The 18,345-nt window shown below is 41.2% G+C and overlaps 1 protein-coding gene across 1 annotated transcript; it reads right to left on the bottom strand.

The window, feature by feature from the left end:
• Window positions 1–1,052: 1,052 nt before the first annotated feature.
• On the bottom strand, window positions 1,053–10,371 carry ivns1abp (influenza virus NS1A binding protein). The gene is made up of 15 exons (XM_004067942.3): window positions 10,175–10,371; window positions 7,624–7,897; window positions 7,324–7,455; window positions 7,077–7,246; window positions 6,896–6,971; window positions 6,642–6,815; window positions 6,377–6,502; window positions 4,941–5,051; window positions 4,309–4,450; window positions 4,000–4,224; window positions 3,795–3,916; window positions 3,525–3,651; window positions 3,303–3,434; window positions 2,277–2,450; window positions 1,053–2,204 (listed from the first exon to the last, which is right to left on the bottom strand). The coding sequence occupies exons 3-15, from the start codon at window positions 7,432–7,434 to the stop codon at window positions 1,942–1,944; spliced, it is 1,953 nt and encodes a 650-aa protein (XP_004067990.1). The 5' UTR covers window positions 7,435–7,455; window positions 7,624–7,897; window positions 10,175–10,371; the 3' UTR covers window positions 1,053–1,941.
• Window positions 10,372–18,345: the final 7,974 nt, after the last annotated feature.

The raw sequence follows: 18,345 nt of genomic DNA, 5'->3' as shown, positions 1-18,345 counted from the left end.
AAAAACACCCCTCCCCCGCAAAAAAACTAATTCAAGTTCAATTTTTATTCATATTACCAAAAAACGTAAGTGTTTTCTTTAAGCTTCACCCTAATACAAGGCTGTAATTTAAGATCCTTTCCATGTATAAATGTTCACCTGTGTCACAGCCAAACACGGCCACATGAGGCCTCGTGCGTGTCTGATGAATAAGGAGATTAGATGCAGGTGACGGCAGCAGGCAAATTGGGATTATGCCCGTGCTGGTGTGACACACAGAAGCACGAGACATCATGGAGGCGGAGCTACAGGGAGAACGGATGAAGGATAGATGAATTTTATGCTTCATTGCTCCACATCAGCACTTTTTGACCCCCCCTTGCCCCTAAAAAAAAAATCTGATATTTTATATTGAAATGGTTACATTGATGTCATGGCAACCTCGTTAATGGGATTTGAGGATTAAGTAGAAAATGATGGAATCAAGACAAAGCATTTAAAAATTAAAAAGCCCCTGATGTTTTTTCCTAATATTTAATATTTCATGAAAGTTTAGATTTTTTTGTAAAATGTTTCATGCATAATTAAGGTGGACCTGGTATTAGCATAACAGTTTTCTTATTTCCTGTGTGACACACCATCATACTAGCAGATTACCTGTGTAATTTGTGAATGAGTGGGGATTAAAGCAGCCCTAGCAGGCAGCCAGGTCACAAAGGTGATCAAGACATCTCCAATCGAACATCCTGAAGTGACCGTCAGCGTGCCTTCCTGCTCGGGTCACTAAGAATAATCTGAACTGGTGAGGGCTAAAAAAAGCTATTTGAGATTAAAGTGGCCAGGAGGCAAACCTTAACAGAGCTCGGAGCAGATGAAGCCTTCCTAAATTAAATGTAGAGTCACTAAATCAACAGCTAGTAATCCATTTAGTTTGCAGCGTGGGCTTAACCTACAGAGGACTTAGGTTTAGGGCGTGCACACACTTTCTTCTGACTGCCAGAAACTATTATAAAACAGGTCGTTTCTGATCAGTTTAAAAACAATTTTGTTTCAAAATAAACTCAACACAAAAAGGAGTTTCAATGATTTATTAATTAAGAAATGTTACAAATATGAAGTTTCTCGCTCTAGAAGAATCTGCCAATGCCTGACACTATAAAACAAAAAAAGGAAGGGTCTTCAGTAAACAGCATCTCTACTTACATCAAATAAGAAATTTGCATTAAAACTTTAAATAGCAGAAGCATGGTCGTGCGCATCTGGTGCGTGCTCAAACAAAAAAGAAAGATCTGGCACTGGTTAGAGTCACTGACTTAAGCTCTCTGCTACTACTACTATTGTTTTAACTGGTAAATCAGCAGTGTATAAAAATATAAAAAAAAGGCCATCATTGAAGATTCAAAAAGCAATCCAGTTTGTTTAAAATGACACAAAAACCTGTGACTGGTGTTTGTTAACTCACACACCTAATAAGGCTTAAAACTGATGACCTCTAAAATCTGTGAGCAGAATTACATTTCCACAACACCATGTTTTAAGAAGAATCTCTCAGAACACACCGTACTAATTCTTTAGGTGGCCAATAGTAGAAAGCTCATCTGATAAATCTTCCGAGTGACTAACTTTAACTTCAAGAGAAAAAGAAATGCACTAAATGTGTTATAAATGTTGGCAGTTGACAAAAAGAGAAACTATATTTACAGCACGAAAAATGGGCAAGGCGCCATGTTTCTAAGGGTCACCACATTCCTGACCCCTTCCCAACCTGCCCAGATGAAGCTAGTCTTCACTGAAGACCCTCTCCTGAACACCCCCCCCCTTACATACACACACAAACAAACACACTCATACCCGTTCATACAAACATATCACGAAACACGATTACGTCACTAAGCCTGTTAGTTTGAAAAAGAAATGTGAAGCGCTGTGAAACTCTAAAACCCATAATCCACTCCGTCCTCTTTATTCAGCAATGGGGATTTCTGGGGATGCGCAGTCGTTCCACTTGTCCATCTCAAGGTTGTACACCTCCACCGTGTTGAGGAAGTCGTTGCCGTCAAACCCCCCCACGGCGTAGATGGACTCGTCGAGCACGGCCACGCCTGCATTGCTGCGTGATGACGTCATGCTGCCCAGCATTTTCCACTCGTTGCGGCTGGGGTCGTACACCTCCACACAGCGGAGAGCGCGGGAGCCGTCAAAGCCACCAACGACAAAAAGTTTGCCTGTGAAATGAGTTTCGGTGAACTGAGGCTTTGCTTGGGCCAATGCGCTCCCTGGGCTGCGGGTGGACTCACCTGCATGAACAGCAACAGCAGCTCCCCTACGAGCCACATTCATGGGAGCGACCAGAGTCCAGGTGTTGTTGTCAGGGTTGTAGCGTTCCACAGTGTTCAGGCAGTTCCACGACTCTGCTCCTCCGATGGCATACATGAAGCCATCCAACTCACACACTGCAGCCTGGTGCCTCCCTGTAAGCAAAAACAACGTTTACGTCCAGGCTGGATTTTTTTTATTTCGACCATTCATCTCATCAGATTTTAAACTCGTAAAATGTTTGGATTGTAATTGTAATAGTTCTACAAATGCTCTTTGAGTGAGACAGTGTGGATACTAGGGCTGCTCGATATGAGGAAAACTCACGATATGCGATATTAGTGATCAATATTGCGATGACGATATAACTTGCGATAAATAAACAAAAACCAAAAACAACAAAAACATTTCCATTTCACTGCAAAAGTTTATTTTAAATAAAAGTGAAAATACCTTAACTTATTCTCCAAATGACCCTCGTCTAATTAGGATGGCAACATCTAACATAAAAGCTCCATCCCATTGGTCAAATGCATAAAGGGATTTATTCAATTCATTAATTAGTTCAAGTTGCCATGGAGATTGTTTTAGCACATTCAAGGTTTACCATTTATTGCGATTTTCGCCAACTTTTGCAACATGGATAGTGCCCAGCTTGAAATTGCGATAACAATAAATTTGCGATTAATAAATAATTAAATAAATTTATACTGTATTCATCCCTCAATGGGGAAATTCTTCTCCGCATTTGACCCATCCCTTGGGGGAGCGGTGAGCTGCAGCTGAACCGCGCTCGGGAGGCAGTAGTGTTAAGGGCCTTGCCTAAGGACCCCCACTGGGTGATGTTAACTGCTCGCCATTGATATGGTAATTGCCCCCCAGTACCATTGCTTATTCCCCTCCGGGAATCGAACCCTGGATTCCTGCATGGTAGCTTGTTACCTTACCAACCGAGCCACCCAGCCGAACCGTGCCACCCAGCCTGTGCAGGCCTAGTGGATACTTACTGATGTTAAGGGAGGCACAGTTGGACCAGGATTTGTTCACAGGATCAAAAGCGTCACAGTTCTTCAGGCCCTTCTGCCCGCAAGGGTCTGATCCTCCCACAACATAAAGTTTGTTGTTCAAGGCGCAGACACCTTAAAGATAAACAGCAGCAACAAGGTCAACCAAATAAGGCAGTTACTCCCATCCTAAGTTATAGTTTAGTGTGTGAGCAGTGAACTAACCAGCATTGCAGCGGTTGGTCCTCAACTCTGGCACCTGAATCCACTCGTCAGTATGCGGATCGTATGTCTCCCCGGAATTCAGCTCATCCGAATGCCCATTGGACCCTCCAACCACAAACAGCTGACCCTGTGTGGCGAAACTTTTCTGATTAGTACAGAATAGAAATTTCAAAAACACTGGTTTATTTTTATATGATTTTTGGAGAAGAAAAATATTTGCAACAAATTTTTTTTTTGGTAAACTGAAAGGCAAATTCTATGGCCTTTTACCATAAGCACAGCCATCTGGAATCGAGCCCTCGGAGTCCGCATTGGTGCGATGAATGTCCAGCGGTCCTCCGTGGGGTCATAACACTCCACAGTCCTCAGACACTCTTCTCTGTTGTAACCTCCTGCAGAATTAGACAGTAGGTTCAAGGTTGGCTTGACTTTGCATCCCTGAAATGTTTCACTTTTTGTGCGGCTTGAAGCGAACCTGCTGCTATCAGCTTTCCGTTCAGAGCGGCGGTGCCCAGGCCAGAGCGGGCATAGTGCATGGGGGACAGCGGGTGCTCTTCTGATTCCTCAGGCTGAACCTCAAAGCTGAGACTTTTCATCAGGCAGGGGGTAGCAGATGGAGATGTCTGGGGGCTGCTGCGGCCGTGCAGAAAGATCACACACAACACTCCGTCCAGCACCGCCAGACACAGGTAGTTGTTCTCTGGGGGTTTCATTTTCAAGAGGAGATCATTCAACGTTGGTGTTATAGATTTTGACATCGCCATCTTCCACTGAAGTCACTTACTTGTGGTCTTCTCAGAGGCAATATACTTCCAATCTCTTCTACCAGATAGTTTTGAGGAATTTGCTGCTTGGTTTGAGGGCGATAGGCTTCCTGATGAGCTGCAGCTCAGTTGTCTCTGGGCACTCTCCCGTACTGGTTTCTTCTGCAAAAGTACAATGCAGCTACAGAAAACCAGCTTTCGCCACAGCGCCATGCATCCCTGGCCAGGCAATCATAGCCCAGAGCTTTTACACTAGGAACTACACTTTTGGACCTACAAGCAGATCCATTAAGATTCAATTATTTTAAACGATCTAACCGTTAAAAAAAACTTTGAAGCCAGGAGAATTTATAGAATAAGGCTATCCTTAAGTATAGATTGTTCATATGAAATAAAAAAAAATTAAAATAAACAACTCGTGCTTCCTTCTGTGCATCTTGTACGCCTGACCTTGGCCTTCCGTGACAAAGCATGGGGTTGGTGACTCTCTCTTACAACCACCAAAAAGATGAAAAACTGGCTTTTAAATCAAGGAGAAACTTCAAACTGAGCAGGCTGCAGTGCATTTGTGCATGGCCAACACATAACTGCACGCTGTCAAGCAGACTGTGGTCGGCCACTACAACAAAGCCAGGCACACGCTGCTGTGTACCTGCACAAACTGAAGGTGGTCCTCCTCGCCACCAAACACCTCACTGTGCCCTTCAATCATCAGCCCTCCATCCACCAGCTTATGATCAGGTGAGTAGTAGAGTGTTTGCACCTGAAAGACAAACAGGAACAACGCACCCATGTGGCTGTCTCCATTGCAATGCACTAATAACCCCAGTGTGAGGGTAGAAGAAGAGGGGGAGAGGCAGGGCTGTGAAGAGGAAAGGAGGTATGGGACAAACACCTGGACCTTGGAAAGCTTCCTTTTACAGGTGTTCAAAAAAAAAACATGCTACTTGAACTGCAGAGTGAGTTTCAGCATCTCAGCTGGAGGAGCTCCTCAGTCTGTCAGCGGGGTCCCCTTAAATTTCATCTATAAAAAATGAGCTTGTGAAAACTGAAAGGTTGCATTGAGGGAAAAAAAAAAAAAAAAGTCTTCAAGGAAGAGCTGCAAGTGGCCTTCAAGCTCCCTTTGAAGCCTGGAAAATATTCTAGAGTGCCAAAGCTGTGCAAGGTGGCCACCATGACTACAACCATCTGTTTGTGTTGATCTATGTGAGGAAGTTAGCTACTTTATCACAAAAAGCCTTTACTAAAAACCGTGAAAGCAATGGCTGAACAATTACCTGCTTGTCTGCAATGATTTATCACCCAAGGGCTAGCTTAACATTGAGCAGAAAGGTGACCAATTGGATGTGTTCATAGGTTGGTTTTGTTGAGTGCTCAATGACTCAGTTGAAATGGGGTTCATTTGCATGTGTGGAAGGGAAAGACGGGGCACAGTGGTTCTTGGCTGCAAAGAGAAGCTGCTGAGAGGGCAGTAGCACTTCTTTCCTCCCTCTTTCTCTTTGACTCATTTACCCTGGTGGCTCAGTCCTGGATCCACAGTCTGGTCCCCTGCTGCTGCTAATAAACCTACAGGAGAGATAAATCAACGGGGAGGAGTGCCTGTTAGTGCTGGAGGAACAAATGTGCACCTGTTTAGATGTGAAAGTGGCAGTGGGTAATCAGAATCAAGTGCCAGACCTTTTTGAGTGAGTTTCAGGTGAGACGAGCCCTGTAATGTTCAGATGGGGTTGTATGTAAACCAACCATGCACTCAGAAAAACCCCCCCCAAAAAAAAAACGTTGGGAGAAAACTGGTTTCTTCACCCCAAATAAAAACAAAAATAATGATAATAACAAAGAGCCACCAGCAGCTCTTTATTTGCTCACCTCTGATTTGTAGTACAGATCAGGGATACAGAGTCTGACTGCAAAAACCTCAAATCAGACGGAAAAAAACAATAGCAGCATGACATTGGCATGCGAGTTCTGTTTTAGCCCCCTTAATGACATGTTGATGTCATAAAAAACCACGGGTGTTGGGGGGAGGGGGGCACAGCAAAGAGGAAGATATGTCTGAGAGTTAAGACTGCTGCGAGCTTTGGTACTGACCTCCTCCATCAGTTGTTCCAGTTGCTCTCCGTTCTCCCACAGGCAGCGCTGCACCCAGTTGAGCACCTTTGAGTAAAGCTTGCCGTTGCTGGGTAGAGTCAGGTTGTCTTCTAGCATTACTTCTAACTGTAACAGGATGTTTACAGTTAGATGGGGTTTAACATCCGAGTTTTTTTATTTAAAAAAAAAAAATCCTTAAGTAATAAGACAGCATAACTAAACGTCGATGGACGATAAATACATCTTTACACATGTTAGCTCTTACCTTGAGACGGGGAAGTTTAAGAAAGTCGTCCTGTTCGGACACGTCCAGTAAATGGTCTTGGATGAAGGCGTCCACCTTGGCCACAAGTCTACCATCCCCCATGGAGCTGGCAAAGTTCCGGAAGGAGATGGCGTTCTGAGAATCCATTTTAGACAGCAGGTAGTCGCCACAAATCTGAGAAAAAGAGAAACATTTACATTGAACTGTTTTAAGTCTGAACCATCGAGAATATTCAAGCACAAATAGTTAAATACCTGTTTGACTCGTTCCATCTTGAACCTCTTGGCAGCAGAGTAGACATCCTTGACAAGCTCCTTATCTGCTTTCAGTCTGCAGTTAAACAAAGTGACAACTGCTTAGATAAAGCCAACAGGGGTGCACGGATAAGAAATTAAGACAGAAGCAGAAGCTCAAAAGAGCAAAGATGACACTAACTGGGCAGTGTAAGCGTAGTTGAGCAAGACTTCCACGGCCTCTGGGTTCAAATCCTCGAAGGTGACATGTGAGACTCCGTGAGCTTCAACGTCACTGTTAAAGATCTCAAACAAGTAGGGACTGCAGCAAGCCAGAACAGCACGGTGAGCCATCAGCTCATGGCCACACACCTGGATAAAAATGCATGAATGAAAAATTATACAAGTTTGACAATTTTCACTTTATTTTCTCGGGAATAAACACCTACCTGCAGTCTAACGTCACAGAACTGACCACTCTTTCTCAGAGCATTCATTTTGGCCACAGTGGAATCCATGAAATTCTCATCCTCAAAGATCAAAAAGCCGTTTGGAGTCATGTTGGTTAGTTTGTATTGCCTCTGAAAAAGCAAATCCATATGATGTGAAGTAGCATCAACCAGGTCAAAGAAAAATCCTTTAAAATGTGCAACAGTGATCATCGAGGAACAAATCCACGTAAGAAGATTAAGACAGCGGGTCTGTAACATGCGTTCCACATCAGCAATCCAAGCATTAGTCAGTCTTACCTAAAGGAATAATGCCAATCCAAGGTAGAACAGGAGCCAAATGTTGAAAATCGGGGAAGCAAACAAGGATCACAGTGGAACCGTGTCTTCTTCACCCAAGGAGAGGGATGGAAAGTTGTCAGAAGAAATGCCAGCCGACTGCACTGGTGAGCAGAAGGGGGAGTGGGAGCAGCCGCACGGACAAACTACCAGGCTTGAAGCGACTGTAATCAAGTCCTCGGGATCCCGTTGGCTATAGAGTAGTACTTATTCTTTGTTTGTCGTACATTATAACCTAAGAGAAAACACAAGAGCCACATAAGCGTTTTGATTTTTAAGCAAGTTTTTTCCTAATATGACAAAATTTCATGTGGTTAATTATAATTATCTCCCAACTCCAGTCGAAACAACTGATCTTCTATGGGATCCAATGCTTCCGTAAGCTCACATTATTGCTAAAATGCCTTATAATGAAGAATCTAAGAGTGGACATAACAGAAGTCGTCCCATCATTCGCCTTTTTCCTTACAGTGACACCCCCCCCCCCACCACATCAGGAGTGACCAATGTGCGAAATGAAAATAAACAATAGATTTCCACACCCGTTCTAACGGAGGGGAGGGAGGGGGGGGGGGTGTTTACAGAATCACAGTGGTCACTGATTGTCAATTTAATTTCACCAATCCTTAAAACCCAGAAAATGTCCAAGAAAAGGATCAGGATCTAATAATTGTTCTCATCAGTTTACTGCCGGAGAAGCAAAGAGCCATGACTGCAAATTAAGTCATTTTTTTAAAGTCACCACAGATTAAAAAAAAAACCATCTGTAAGTCCAAAGTTAAATCCAAAAGGAGTGAAAAAGCAAAAGCTTCATGTTGTCTCCCAGCAAGCCTCCATCCACTCTGGATGGAGATGGAGGAAGCTGACCTAGTTTTGAGTCCTTGCATAACATCTGACAGAGGAATCTTCTGAAGGCTCAAATGCTAAACTTCTCCACATGACTGAGTGAAGCTGAACAAACCTTGCTTCTCAGCCTCAACCCCAGCTACCTAAAGCAAAACCACACCCTCAGTTTTCCAGAAAGCTCCTGAGTATAGCTGGAATGAGCCACAATTGTTCAAATATATATTATACCCATCTAACTTTTTTTTTTTTTATTGGCTGCATAAAAGAAATATAAACGAGCCGGTTTGTTTAACCAAAAACATTTGAATAAATCAAAACATATTCAGATCATCCTAAATTCTCAAACTAAAAAAAGCACCTAACAGGCTTTAGTTCTGCGTGAATTCGTCGTTTTGACGGTGGAACAAAGCAACAAGAACAATAGTTTGAAACTGCATAGGCTGATTGTGGCACAGAAGGGTAACAGCGCGTTTCTCTGCCCGTTATTCCATCTGATTGACCAGACACTAAAGAGCGACTCTGGGCTAAATAATCAATGCTTTTCAGACGCCCCCCGGCGGCTAAAACAGGCATTGCAACACTATTCACCCTCAGTGGAAATTTACAGCTCAAATTTGGACATGAAGGAAATACAACTGCATGCACGGAAAGGTACCACAACACTGCATGTTTATCGTTTTAAAACCACAACACACCATTTATCCGCCACTAAAACTATTATAAACCATTGAAAGAAAAGAAAAAAGAAATCCAATTAAAATAACTATATTTTATATTTGACAAAGGGGTTCTTGTTTGGATTTGAGCCATACTTCATATTTATTTTTAGATCCCTTAAAATATGTTAATGACACAAAAGGTCAAATTAGACTAAAAATGTCTGCTGCATTTCCTAATTAGTACAACTCCCAGTAAAAACTGCACAAAAGCTGCTAACATCCCACATATTCTATTAAATCATAAATTTAAGTGTGGGATAAGGATAGTTGTTTCCATGCAGCCCAATCCTACCCCCACCGCTCAACAGGGGTGGTTTCTCATGTTCTCCGTTGCCTAAAACGCACAGACATGCCCCTGTCTAAACCAGGGCCGTGAAGTCTGACCACGCGACATTAAGCACGAGCCCGACAGAAATTGGGTCAGCGAGGGGAGACCCCAACCTGAGTGCTGAGTTGTGTATTAACGAAAGCGATTATATATCATATATATTATTTTAAGAATTCGAAGAAAAATGTACAGAGAAGCGGTTCGCGCACCCAAACGAGGTGGGGGTGGGACGGAAGCTAGGGCATGGTGGTGGTAGCTGTCGAGCTGAGAAGAAACCCCGCTGCCCGCCCGCCTGCCGACGGGTGGGGAAATCACCCCAGACGACCGATATGCAATAAACCATGGCACATACGTTAAAATTGTGTCCGGGATTTTTAGGGTAACGTTTTGCAACTGTCTCGTAAATGTTGACGGCTTCAACAGTTACGCGGGAAATGGCGGGTTGTGACATGTCCGCGGTTTTGCTTTATTACATTTCCGTGAGATTTTCTCTCACGTCGTTCATACATAAATCTAACGCATACTGCTTCACTAGCAAAGTCCTTAAGCGGAGCATTAAGCGCCGTCCTAACACAAGTGAGCCTCATGCCAATCTTCATACCCGGCGAAAAAGCCTTACCTGAGGCGTTTGACAACAGATGATGTTAGGCATATTTAATGCAAATTCAGAGTGTTGGTCCTGTTCGGAGGAGAGACGCAAAGCGGCTACAAGCTCGACTTGTTGAGTGGGGGGTTGATGGTCGATAGGAGCCTCTTCCTCTTCTCCAGAAGCTACACGTCCACTCTCCGTCTGGTCTGGACTAGATCTGACAGAGGGAGAGAGAGCACCCGCTATAAAAAAAAAGGGGGAAAAAAGCGCGCTCCCGATTGACGCGTGACGTCATCGGTGGTGGGTGGGTCTTGAGGAGCCCTACTCGACGAAAGCAGACGCAGGAAAAAATCCGACGTGGATGGCTTTCTGAGCGGACACGCACCGAACTTTGTAAATTGGATTTCATACCAAATAACAATTATTAAAAAGGGATTAATCAAAGCTTACAAAAGTAGGCATATATTCAGGGTGTGGGCATGCCCGTAAATTAATATTAAATAAAAGCCAAATACTATCAAAACAAAGAGGTTATAGAACAAAATTTGAATCAAATAAAAAAGTGAAAACAACACTTACTTAAATATTTAAGACTTGAACATTTTAGGAATTGTTGCGCTTTTAATATACTGAAGAAGCATTGCTGTTAAAAGTAAATACATGCATTGGCGACAAAAAAGAGGGAAACTTAATCAAAGAACCACTCAAAAAAACAGTGGTTTTGGTGTTTTAACATGCTTAACATGGCATATTTTTCTTAAGGAGGACATATTTAAGTCAAAATAGCTTAAAATTGTGTTTCTGAGTATTTCTTTATTCAAATTTTTGTGAATTAGGAGCAGGCGAAAGTTTGAAAGAGCTGGTAGCTGTAACGTAAACTCTACAAGCCAAAAGCTCCTCCCCGCTCCGCTCCATTCTGATGCATCCACTTGCAGACAAATGGATGCATGTCTTTGTTTTCCTTGTTCGAGCAGGCATCTAGCTCAAAACTGTACAGCTGGATCTGATATTCCTCGCCATTTTTGTTGCACTGGTAAAGGTTGTTAGGGGCTGTAAGCTAGTGGGAGACAGTGTAAATAAAGGGATGATGGAAAATGAGTACAGGCTTACTTTCCGCCAACAGTCACAGCTCAGATGTGACTTTCTACTGAACTCCTGCCACTCGGCAGATACTATGTCTTAGAAAATGACATGTTTTGGCTAAAAATGGTATAATCATAATTAAAAGACCACTGGGAGTGCTTTAAAATAGATCACAAGGTGATTGGAGTGGACCTTTAAAATAGTGAAGAATAGGCAGTGTTGTAAAAAATAAAAGCATATCATTTAACATAAAACGAAAAAAATAAGTAACAAAAAAAGAGTAAACCTTTATCAAAAATGGATATAACTGAGGAATTTAGGGGCGTTGTATGATAAATGAATTATGATACATTATAGAGCTAGAATAACTACAATATAAACCATACCACCCTGAAACTGAGAACCAAGAGAAATGGGACAATCTATACTAAAAACCAAAAAATATATGGCATCCTAAGAACATGAAAAAAAAAACTAAAAATTTTCACACAGACATAATTTAATTAATTTCTTTTTACAATTTTACCAAAGAAGGAAGAAAAGTACACATTTTGCACTCCCCTTTCAGCACTGTTTAAGAATCAATTTAAAGCTTTTGTAGTCTGTTTTTAGCACAATCAATGGCTTTACAGCCTAAAATTTCAAGTGACCTTTTAAGACGGCACCAACCCAGGAGAGTTCTGTGTTCTGCTTGCCAACATCTGTTAGATGTCCCATGGTCAATGTGCAAACAGTGGGGTAATTGCTCCTTAGCAGCCGTGGGTCAGAAACTCCAAAACACCCTGCTCATTAAACAAGGGGAGTATTTATTAAATTGCCTCTGTCTAAAACCACTTTAGACCCATTTTGTCTAGTGCTGGTTGACACATGATGCCACTATGTCCCTCTCTCCGATATTTAAAGTTTTATGGGCATGTTTATTATGTTTTTTTCTTTGTCTCTTCTTTTATTTGTTTATACAGTCAACATAGATTATGGTAAACTACACAAATAACCTTTATGTGATAGATTTAAAAGGAATGTTTCTGTCTTTTGTACTTTCCTTGTTCTGTATGATAGGGGTTTAGATTAGTTTAAGATGGATAAAAAAACAACAACATATTTTTCAATACGTGATGAGACCATGTACGAGAAATATATTTTAAAAGGTAATTTTCTGTCAATTTAATCCTTAAAAAAATCTTATTGCAAAATGTTTTTTTTTGATAATTTTGTAAAATTTTGCAACCTCTAAAAACATTTTGGCAAAACAGTACATAGGTACACTTTCTCTGCTTAGTAAATTCTGCTATGCCCTGGTAGCACATAATGCTGTCTTTTTACAGGTCATAATTTCAATGAAGAAATTACCAAATTGTTTCTAATCTGCACTTAATCTGTCTCTTTTCCCAAAAGCAAGTTTGAAAGAACTCTCCTCAATAATTTATTTATTGTCTGTCAAGAAGGAACATCAAGGTTAAACCCGTACTGGTGCTGCACAGACGTCACTGTAGGTAGGCGAGCCTTTATACTTCTCTACTGGATGAAGCTTAGTACTTCCGAAACACGTCAGTAAATCCATTACCGTAGATTAAAGGAATCTCTCTTATACTGATTTGGTAGCCTGTGTGTATGTCTGCACTATGAGCTTAATGCTCTTTAATTGAAATCTTGCCTTTAGATTTAACATGAACATTTAGATGAAGTCACTGAGCAATTTCAGATCACTTTTTTGGAAAGCAGGTTTACCACGTCCCCATGATAGCATTTTTGCTAACAATTTTACCACACTTTGTGCTTTCCTCCATAAAAAAAAGATGAAATTCCGAACAAGGTTAAAGGAGTTATTTCTCACTCGTAGCAAACACATTTAATGGTTGGTTGCCAGGGGCCGAAGCTTGCATCATATTTCACTTCACCAGAGTTCTAAGAAGAGGCACCTGCATGAGCTAATAGCCTCAAGGACCAAACAGGATAAAGGTCAAAGTAGTCTAACAGTTTGTAATAAAAACTCTTAAAACAAAATCTAGTGCAGTGCAGTTCCTTTCATGAGTTATAAATAAAATTGAAAACTGTTTAAAGAATTTTTAAAGAAAAAAATGGTTAGTGGTTTATCATACAGTGTGTCTAAACAATACATAAATGTGTCTTATACTTTACCTAAAGCACAATAGTACATTGTTGTTCACCTTTCGGCATATCCTTTTAGGGGTTGCCACAGCAAATCAGCTTTCACTGATTCGTTCAGGTGGTTTGGCAGAAATTCTGACATCGGATGCCCTTCCTGAATAAACCCTGTATTTTGTCCGCCTGGGGACCGACGAAGGGGGACCCAGACTTGTGGCTACATAGTTAGGCAGTAGCACGACGGGTCTTGCCCATTAATTCTATTAGAGAACAGGACTGAGGGAGTGTGACGTCACCCATAAAAAACTTCTTACTTCTGGCTCACCGAAATGAAGCCGATTCAGTTGCTATTTTTCCATGATACAAATGTTGCCATGATGGAGCCAGATGACTGTTATTGGTCTTAGTTTTTTTTGAGTCAACGTTTCCATAGCAACTACTGTTGCCAATCAAGAGTAAGCATGTTCAAAGTCCACACTCCTTCCACTGAAAGCGGGCTCGGGAGAATCTGTCCAAATGGAAATGGGAGCCAGTGGGCACCAGATGCTTATTGAGGCATCTGATTGGTCAATTGATAACATGAATAACTTGCTATAGAGAAAAAATATATTGGAAAACAATTAAAAATAATAATTGTTATTCTGATAAATATAATGACTGAGCAATAGCTGTTGATTTCTCTGTAGAAGTCTTTGAGATTTTGTCTTCTTGGAGCCATTGAGTACTTCCTGTTTGGAACGTGAGGGACTGCTAAGTCCAGTTCTCTTATGCAGTCAAGGATCTTTCCCAAAGACCGACTAGATGAGGCTCATTGCAGCCCCTCGGAAACAAACCCTGGTTTCCCATACACCAGTTCTACATGCAGCTGTTGAGACTGGTTGAGTGGCTGAAGGTCATTACAACAAAAAAGCTTCAAGGAAGTGGCTGTTTTTCTCTTGCGGCCCACAATCTCCTCTCAAACAACATTAAATGCTTTGTATATAAGAAATACCAAAAGCCAAGCTGAAAAAAATGAGCTGCTGGATGACCTCCATTGTTGCTGTTGTTGTTGAGTGGAAACATAAAGGAAACATAAAAGCGGACAAGAGTGTACTTAATTATAAGGGTAAAGAATGTACCCCATATTATATCACTTTAAGAAAATTATACAGTAATACTATGTTTTTTCAAACCCTGCATGCCTTAGGAGATCCAAAAACTTTGTGAACATGTCAAGATAAATTGAACTTTTTTTTTTTGAGTGTGTGCGAACAGGCCCCGCCCTTTTTGTACTACATTTGAACCGTACCGTAATGATAAACAACCAGTAAACCTGTCTGCTCTATGCTGCTTCATGGTCTTACCCCCCCTCTCACTATCACCCCCCCCCCCCCCTCTAACATCCCTCTCTCTTCTTCCCTTCTTTCCTTTTCCGTCCGGTCCAACACCAAAGATTTTCAAACATGGTTGAAATTAATAAAGTTTGGCCTCAATTACAAAAGGGGTTTATTCAGACATACCTCTGGTTTGTCTGAAGATTAATAACCCCTCTTGTTAAAGTAAAATATGTCCAACACAATAAGCCCTCAGCTCTCATCTGCCTGCCTAGCTGTTGGACAGGACAAGTAAAAAAAAAAAAAAAAACGATTTTGTATCCGCTTTAGTTGATGGTGAGGAACACAGTCATCATGTTACAGAGTCCTCCTGTGTGTGGATTTGGCCCCTCCAGTTTCTAGAGATTTGCTCAGTGAAGGTGCACAAATGTGTTCTGACAAGAACACTATGAATATTTTAAGTATTTGAGCCAGACAGGAACACATGCACTATGCTGCTGTGTGGAAGAGGTTAGCTACAAGATGAAGATTTAAGTCACAAATGTTCTTATTTTTAAAGCTTGTTATGCAAGAAATACACTCTTTAAAATTTGGCAAAAACACTGTAATACGGCTAATTACAAAAATTAACCCTCTCTACTCATTTAACAACTGCTTCTTTTGAAATCTGAGAATTAATAGTCACTACTGTTTTTCAGTTACTCGATTGGAGCATACATATTCCATACCCCTTTTTTCAAAGGTTGGTACTGTGTGCTACAATAAAAAGATCTAAAATGGCAAAAACCTAAGGTACAAATGACCACTATCGACCAGCTCTCTCCTCCCTGCCTCTCAAGGGACAACCCAATGACTTTCTGTTTGACACAGCTGGATCTCAGTCTGTTCACAGAGTTACCATCGACTATCGTATCTGCTTGGCAAGCAAAGCAGTTCTATTTTACTTCAGTGTTACTCAATGAAAATGAAAATGTCAATATAGTAAAATTGACCCTCCTGTAGTTTTGATTCTAAAACTTTAAACGGACGCGTGTCTATAGTTAGTGTTAGGAATAATTAGAAATAGAATAGTTAGAAACTCCCTTTTTTACTATTATTACATTTACCTATACCTTTTATTACACTAATGGTTTAAACTTAATTCACTGAGCATGTATTATCATCTCAAAATTATATTGCACCCTAAGACAGCACAAACAAGCTATTGTCCTCACAGTTTCTCCTCATCCTCCCTTTTTACTTTTTGTGTGTTCTGGTGTTTGTGCTCTGGCAAATGTCTGTGGGAACATCAGAGAGATCTGACACTTGAAGCTTTATGACCTTCAAGTATCCAGCCTGCAACAGCATGTGGGTGGGTTTTTCACACCATAGATCCCCAGACCATCTTTTGAATATGTAAATGTCAGGTATATATACCAAGCCCTGTTCTGAGTGTCGTTGTTCAGACCTGGTTCAGACCTTGTGATCCTGTTCTTCTGTCTGTAACCCTGCGTACAAATCTGTGCTGTTTTGTGCGGAGTAAATCTACACTGAAGCTAAGTAGCTGTCTCTGAGTCTTATTCATTATTTCTGTGTGCTGGAAACTGAAAGGGGAAACGAACCAACCTAACTATTTTTATTATTACAGTCCTTTCTAGAAAATCCAGTTTCCTCACAGTTAGCATCCATGACATGTGCACCGGGGGCTGCACGGTGGCGCAGTGGTTAGCGCTCTTGCCTCACAGCAAGAAGGCCCCCAGTTCAAGTCCCAGCTGGGGGACATGAAAAATACAACATCAATGGGGGACCTTTCTGTGTGGAGTTTGCATGTTCTCCCTGTACAAGCGTGGGTTTTCTCCGGGGTCTCCGGCTTCCTCCCACTGTCCAAAAACATGCTACATAGGTTGATTGACAACTCTAAATTGTCCATAGGTGTGAGAGTGTATGGATGTGTGATTGAGGATATTCTACCCTGCGACAGACTGGCGACCAGTCCAGGGTATCCCTTGCCTACGCCCAAGTGGCTGGGATAGGCTCCGGCAACCCCGTGACCCCAAAAGGGAATAAACGGTTAATAGAATGAATGAATGAATGACATGTGCACCAGGTAACTGTTTTTATGAGCCAACTTTTTAGGAACTTATTTTGTATTAAAGATTAAAAATGCTCCCTAAGAACGCATCATTGTTAATTAAAAATGGCCTTTCAGGGATTGTTTAAGTAGGTGTATGAACCATTTATCTTGCTCTCTCTTTTTTAAATAATACAGGACAGAATTTGGCAACATGTTTGCTTGCCAAATCAGCCCAGTACTAGTCACCACATACAGTCTTTAATTTTTTCCAAATGAAAACCAATTGACCACGCCAAGCTTTTGAAACAGCTGCGGTTTCTTCTTCAAATGTATAGTTAACCATGTTCTACCAATGGAACAACATCCTTTTTTAAGACCAAACAAATTGCACTTTTTATCGCCAAAGCGCACCCTAGCAATTGTATTTGAGTAACTAGTTAGATACAAAATGCCCATAAGCATAATTTCTTATGGGATGTTGTCATAAAAAGGAGGCTTGTTTTGTACTGCTTCATATCTAATATCTCTCATCAGTCATACCTTTGGAATCAATTGATAGAATCTAGATTGCTTCTAAACAAGAGATGCTCTGCCCCAATTGATATGTAAGTTTACATTCTTTTTTCCAAACTTGAACAAATACTCAGTATTGGTGAAAATAAATGAACGTGACATCAATTAGGCTTTTTGTGAAGATATTTTGTGCTGATACTTTGAGGCTATCTCTCATTTAACCTTGAGGCGTTTTAATTCCCCAGATTTTTTTGAATTCTGTCAGAATTTAGCTATCACGTCTAAGTTATTTCAGTATAAGGATTATATTTTTGCCTGGAGTCAACACCGTGGCTTGCTTCAAATTAGTCAAGTTTGATTGTGTTAGGAATATTGTATTGTATTTCTCTGGATCTTTTCCCATAACTCTCAGTGCCATGTGTTGGGATTGTTTCAACAGTTTGCTGACTGAGTATTTCTTTAAATATCTGATTACAATTTGCTGAGCCAAATGACATCGAAACACCAAAGGCAACAGATCCTTTATAGTGGGATATAGTTACAACTAACGTTTTCTGTCTGCTGCTGACAATTCTAACACCAGGAGCTGTCTAGCTCACTGAAATTAAACTCCCTTTTTTCTGTGTAAGCGAGACTTTCACAAAACAGTGAAAAAAGAGTCACAAGAGACTCACAAGAGTCTGGGTGTCTGTCCTATGAAAGGACACAAAACATTCATGTTTTGGAGCGGTACCAGAGTGTTGCTTTGTACAGCCCTCATTTAGTCTGTCCAGCTCTTAGAAGTGGGTCAGTGAGCTGACAATAGAACAAACAGCCGCCCACGTTTGCATGGACACACAGAAGCACACAAGCAAATTTGAGTTGGATTTCGCTGCATTAGACTAAGGCCTTTTTCTCTCTCACTACCTGCAACACAAGCCATTTCAGTTTTTCTATCTATTATTATTCTATAATTACCACATGCTGTGTTCATTTTCATAAACATGTTTAAGAAGTACAAAAGACGTGTTTTGCTTTTTTTTATCAAGCCTGCTTCCATCCATTTGTTGAAACCACACCCCCTTTCCACCAAGTTTTCCTGACTCCACCTCCATCACACCAGGTGGTTCAACACTGACTTACTCCCCAGGCAA

The sequence above is a fragment of the Oryzias latipes genome, chromosome 4, assembly GCF_002234675.1.
Source record: "Oryzias latipes chromosome 4, ASM223467v1".
NCBI lineage: Eukaryota > Metazoa > Chordata > Actinopteri > Beloniformes > Adrianichthyidae > Oryzias > Oryzias latipes.
The sequence above is the reverse complement of the archived record's forward strand: the minus strand, read 5'-3'. Positions and strand labels throughout refer to the sequence as shown.

What these genes read in the sequence shown, in the direction of transcription:
- ivns1abp (XM_004067942.3), bottom strand. Translation starts at nt 7,434, where the DNA reads ATGACTCCAAACGGCTTTTTGATCTTTGAGGATGAGAATTTCATGGAT. An exon ending in ACCACCTTCAGTTTGTGCAG is followed by an intron (nt 4,451 to 4,940) that starts GTACACAGCAGC and finishes GTACTTTTGCAG; the next exon opens with AAGAAACCAGTACGGGAGAG. An exon ending in GACCAACCGCTGCAATGCTG is followed by an intron (nt 3,435 to 3,524) that starts GTTAGTTCACTG and finishes TTTATCTTTAAG; the next exon opens with GTGTCTGCGCCTTGAACAAC.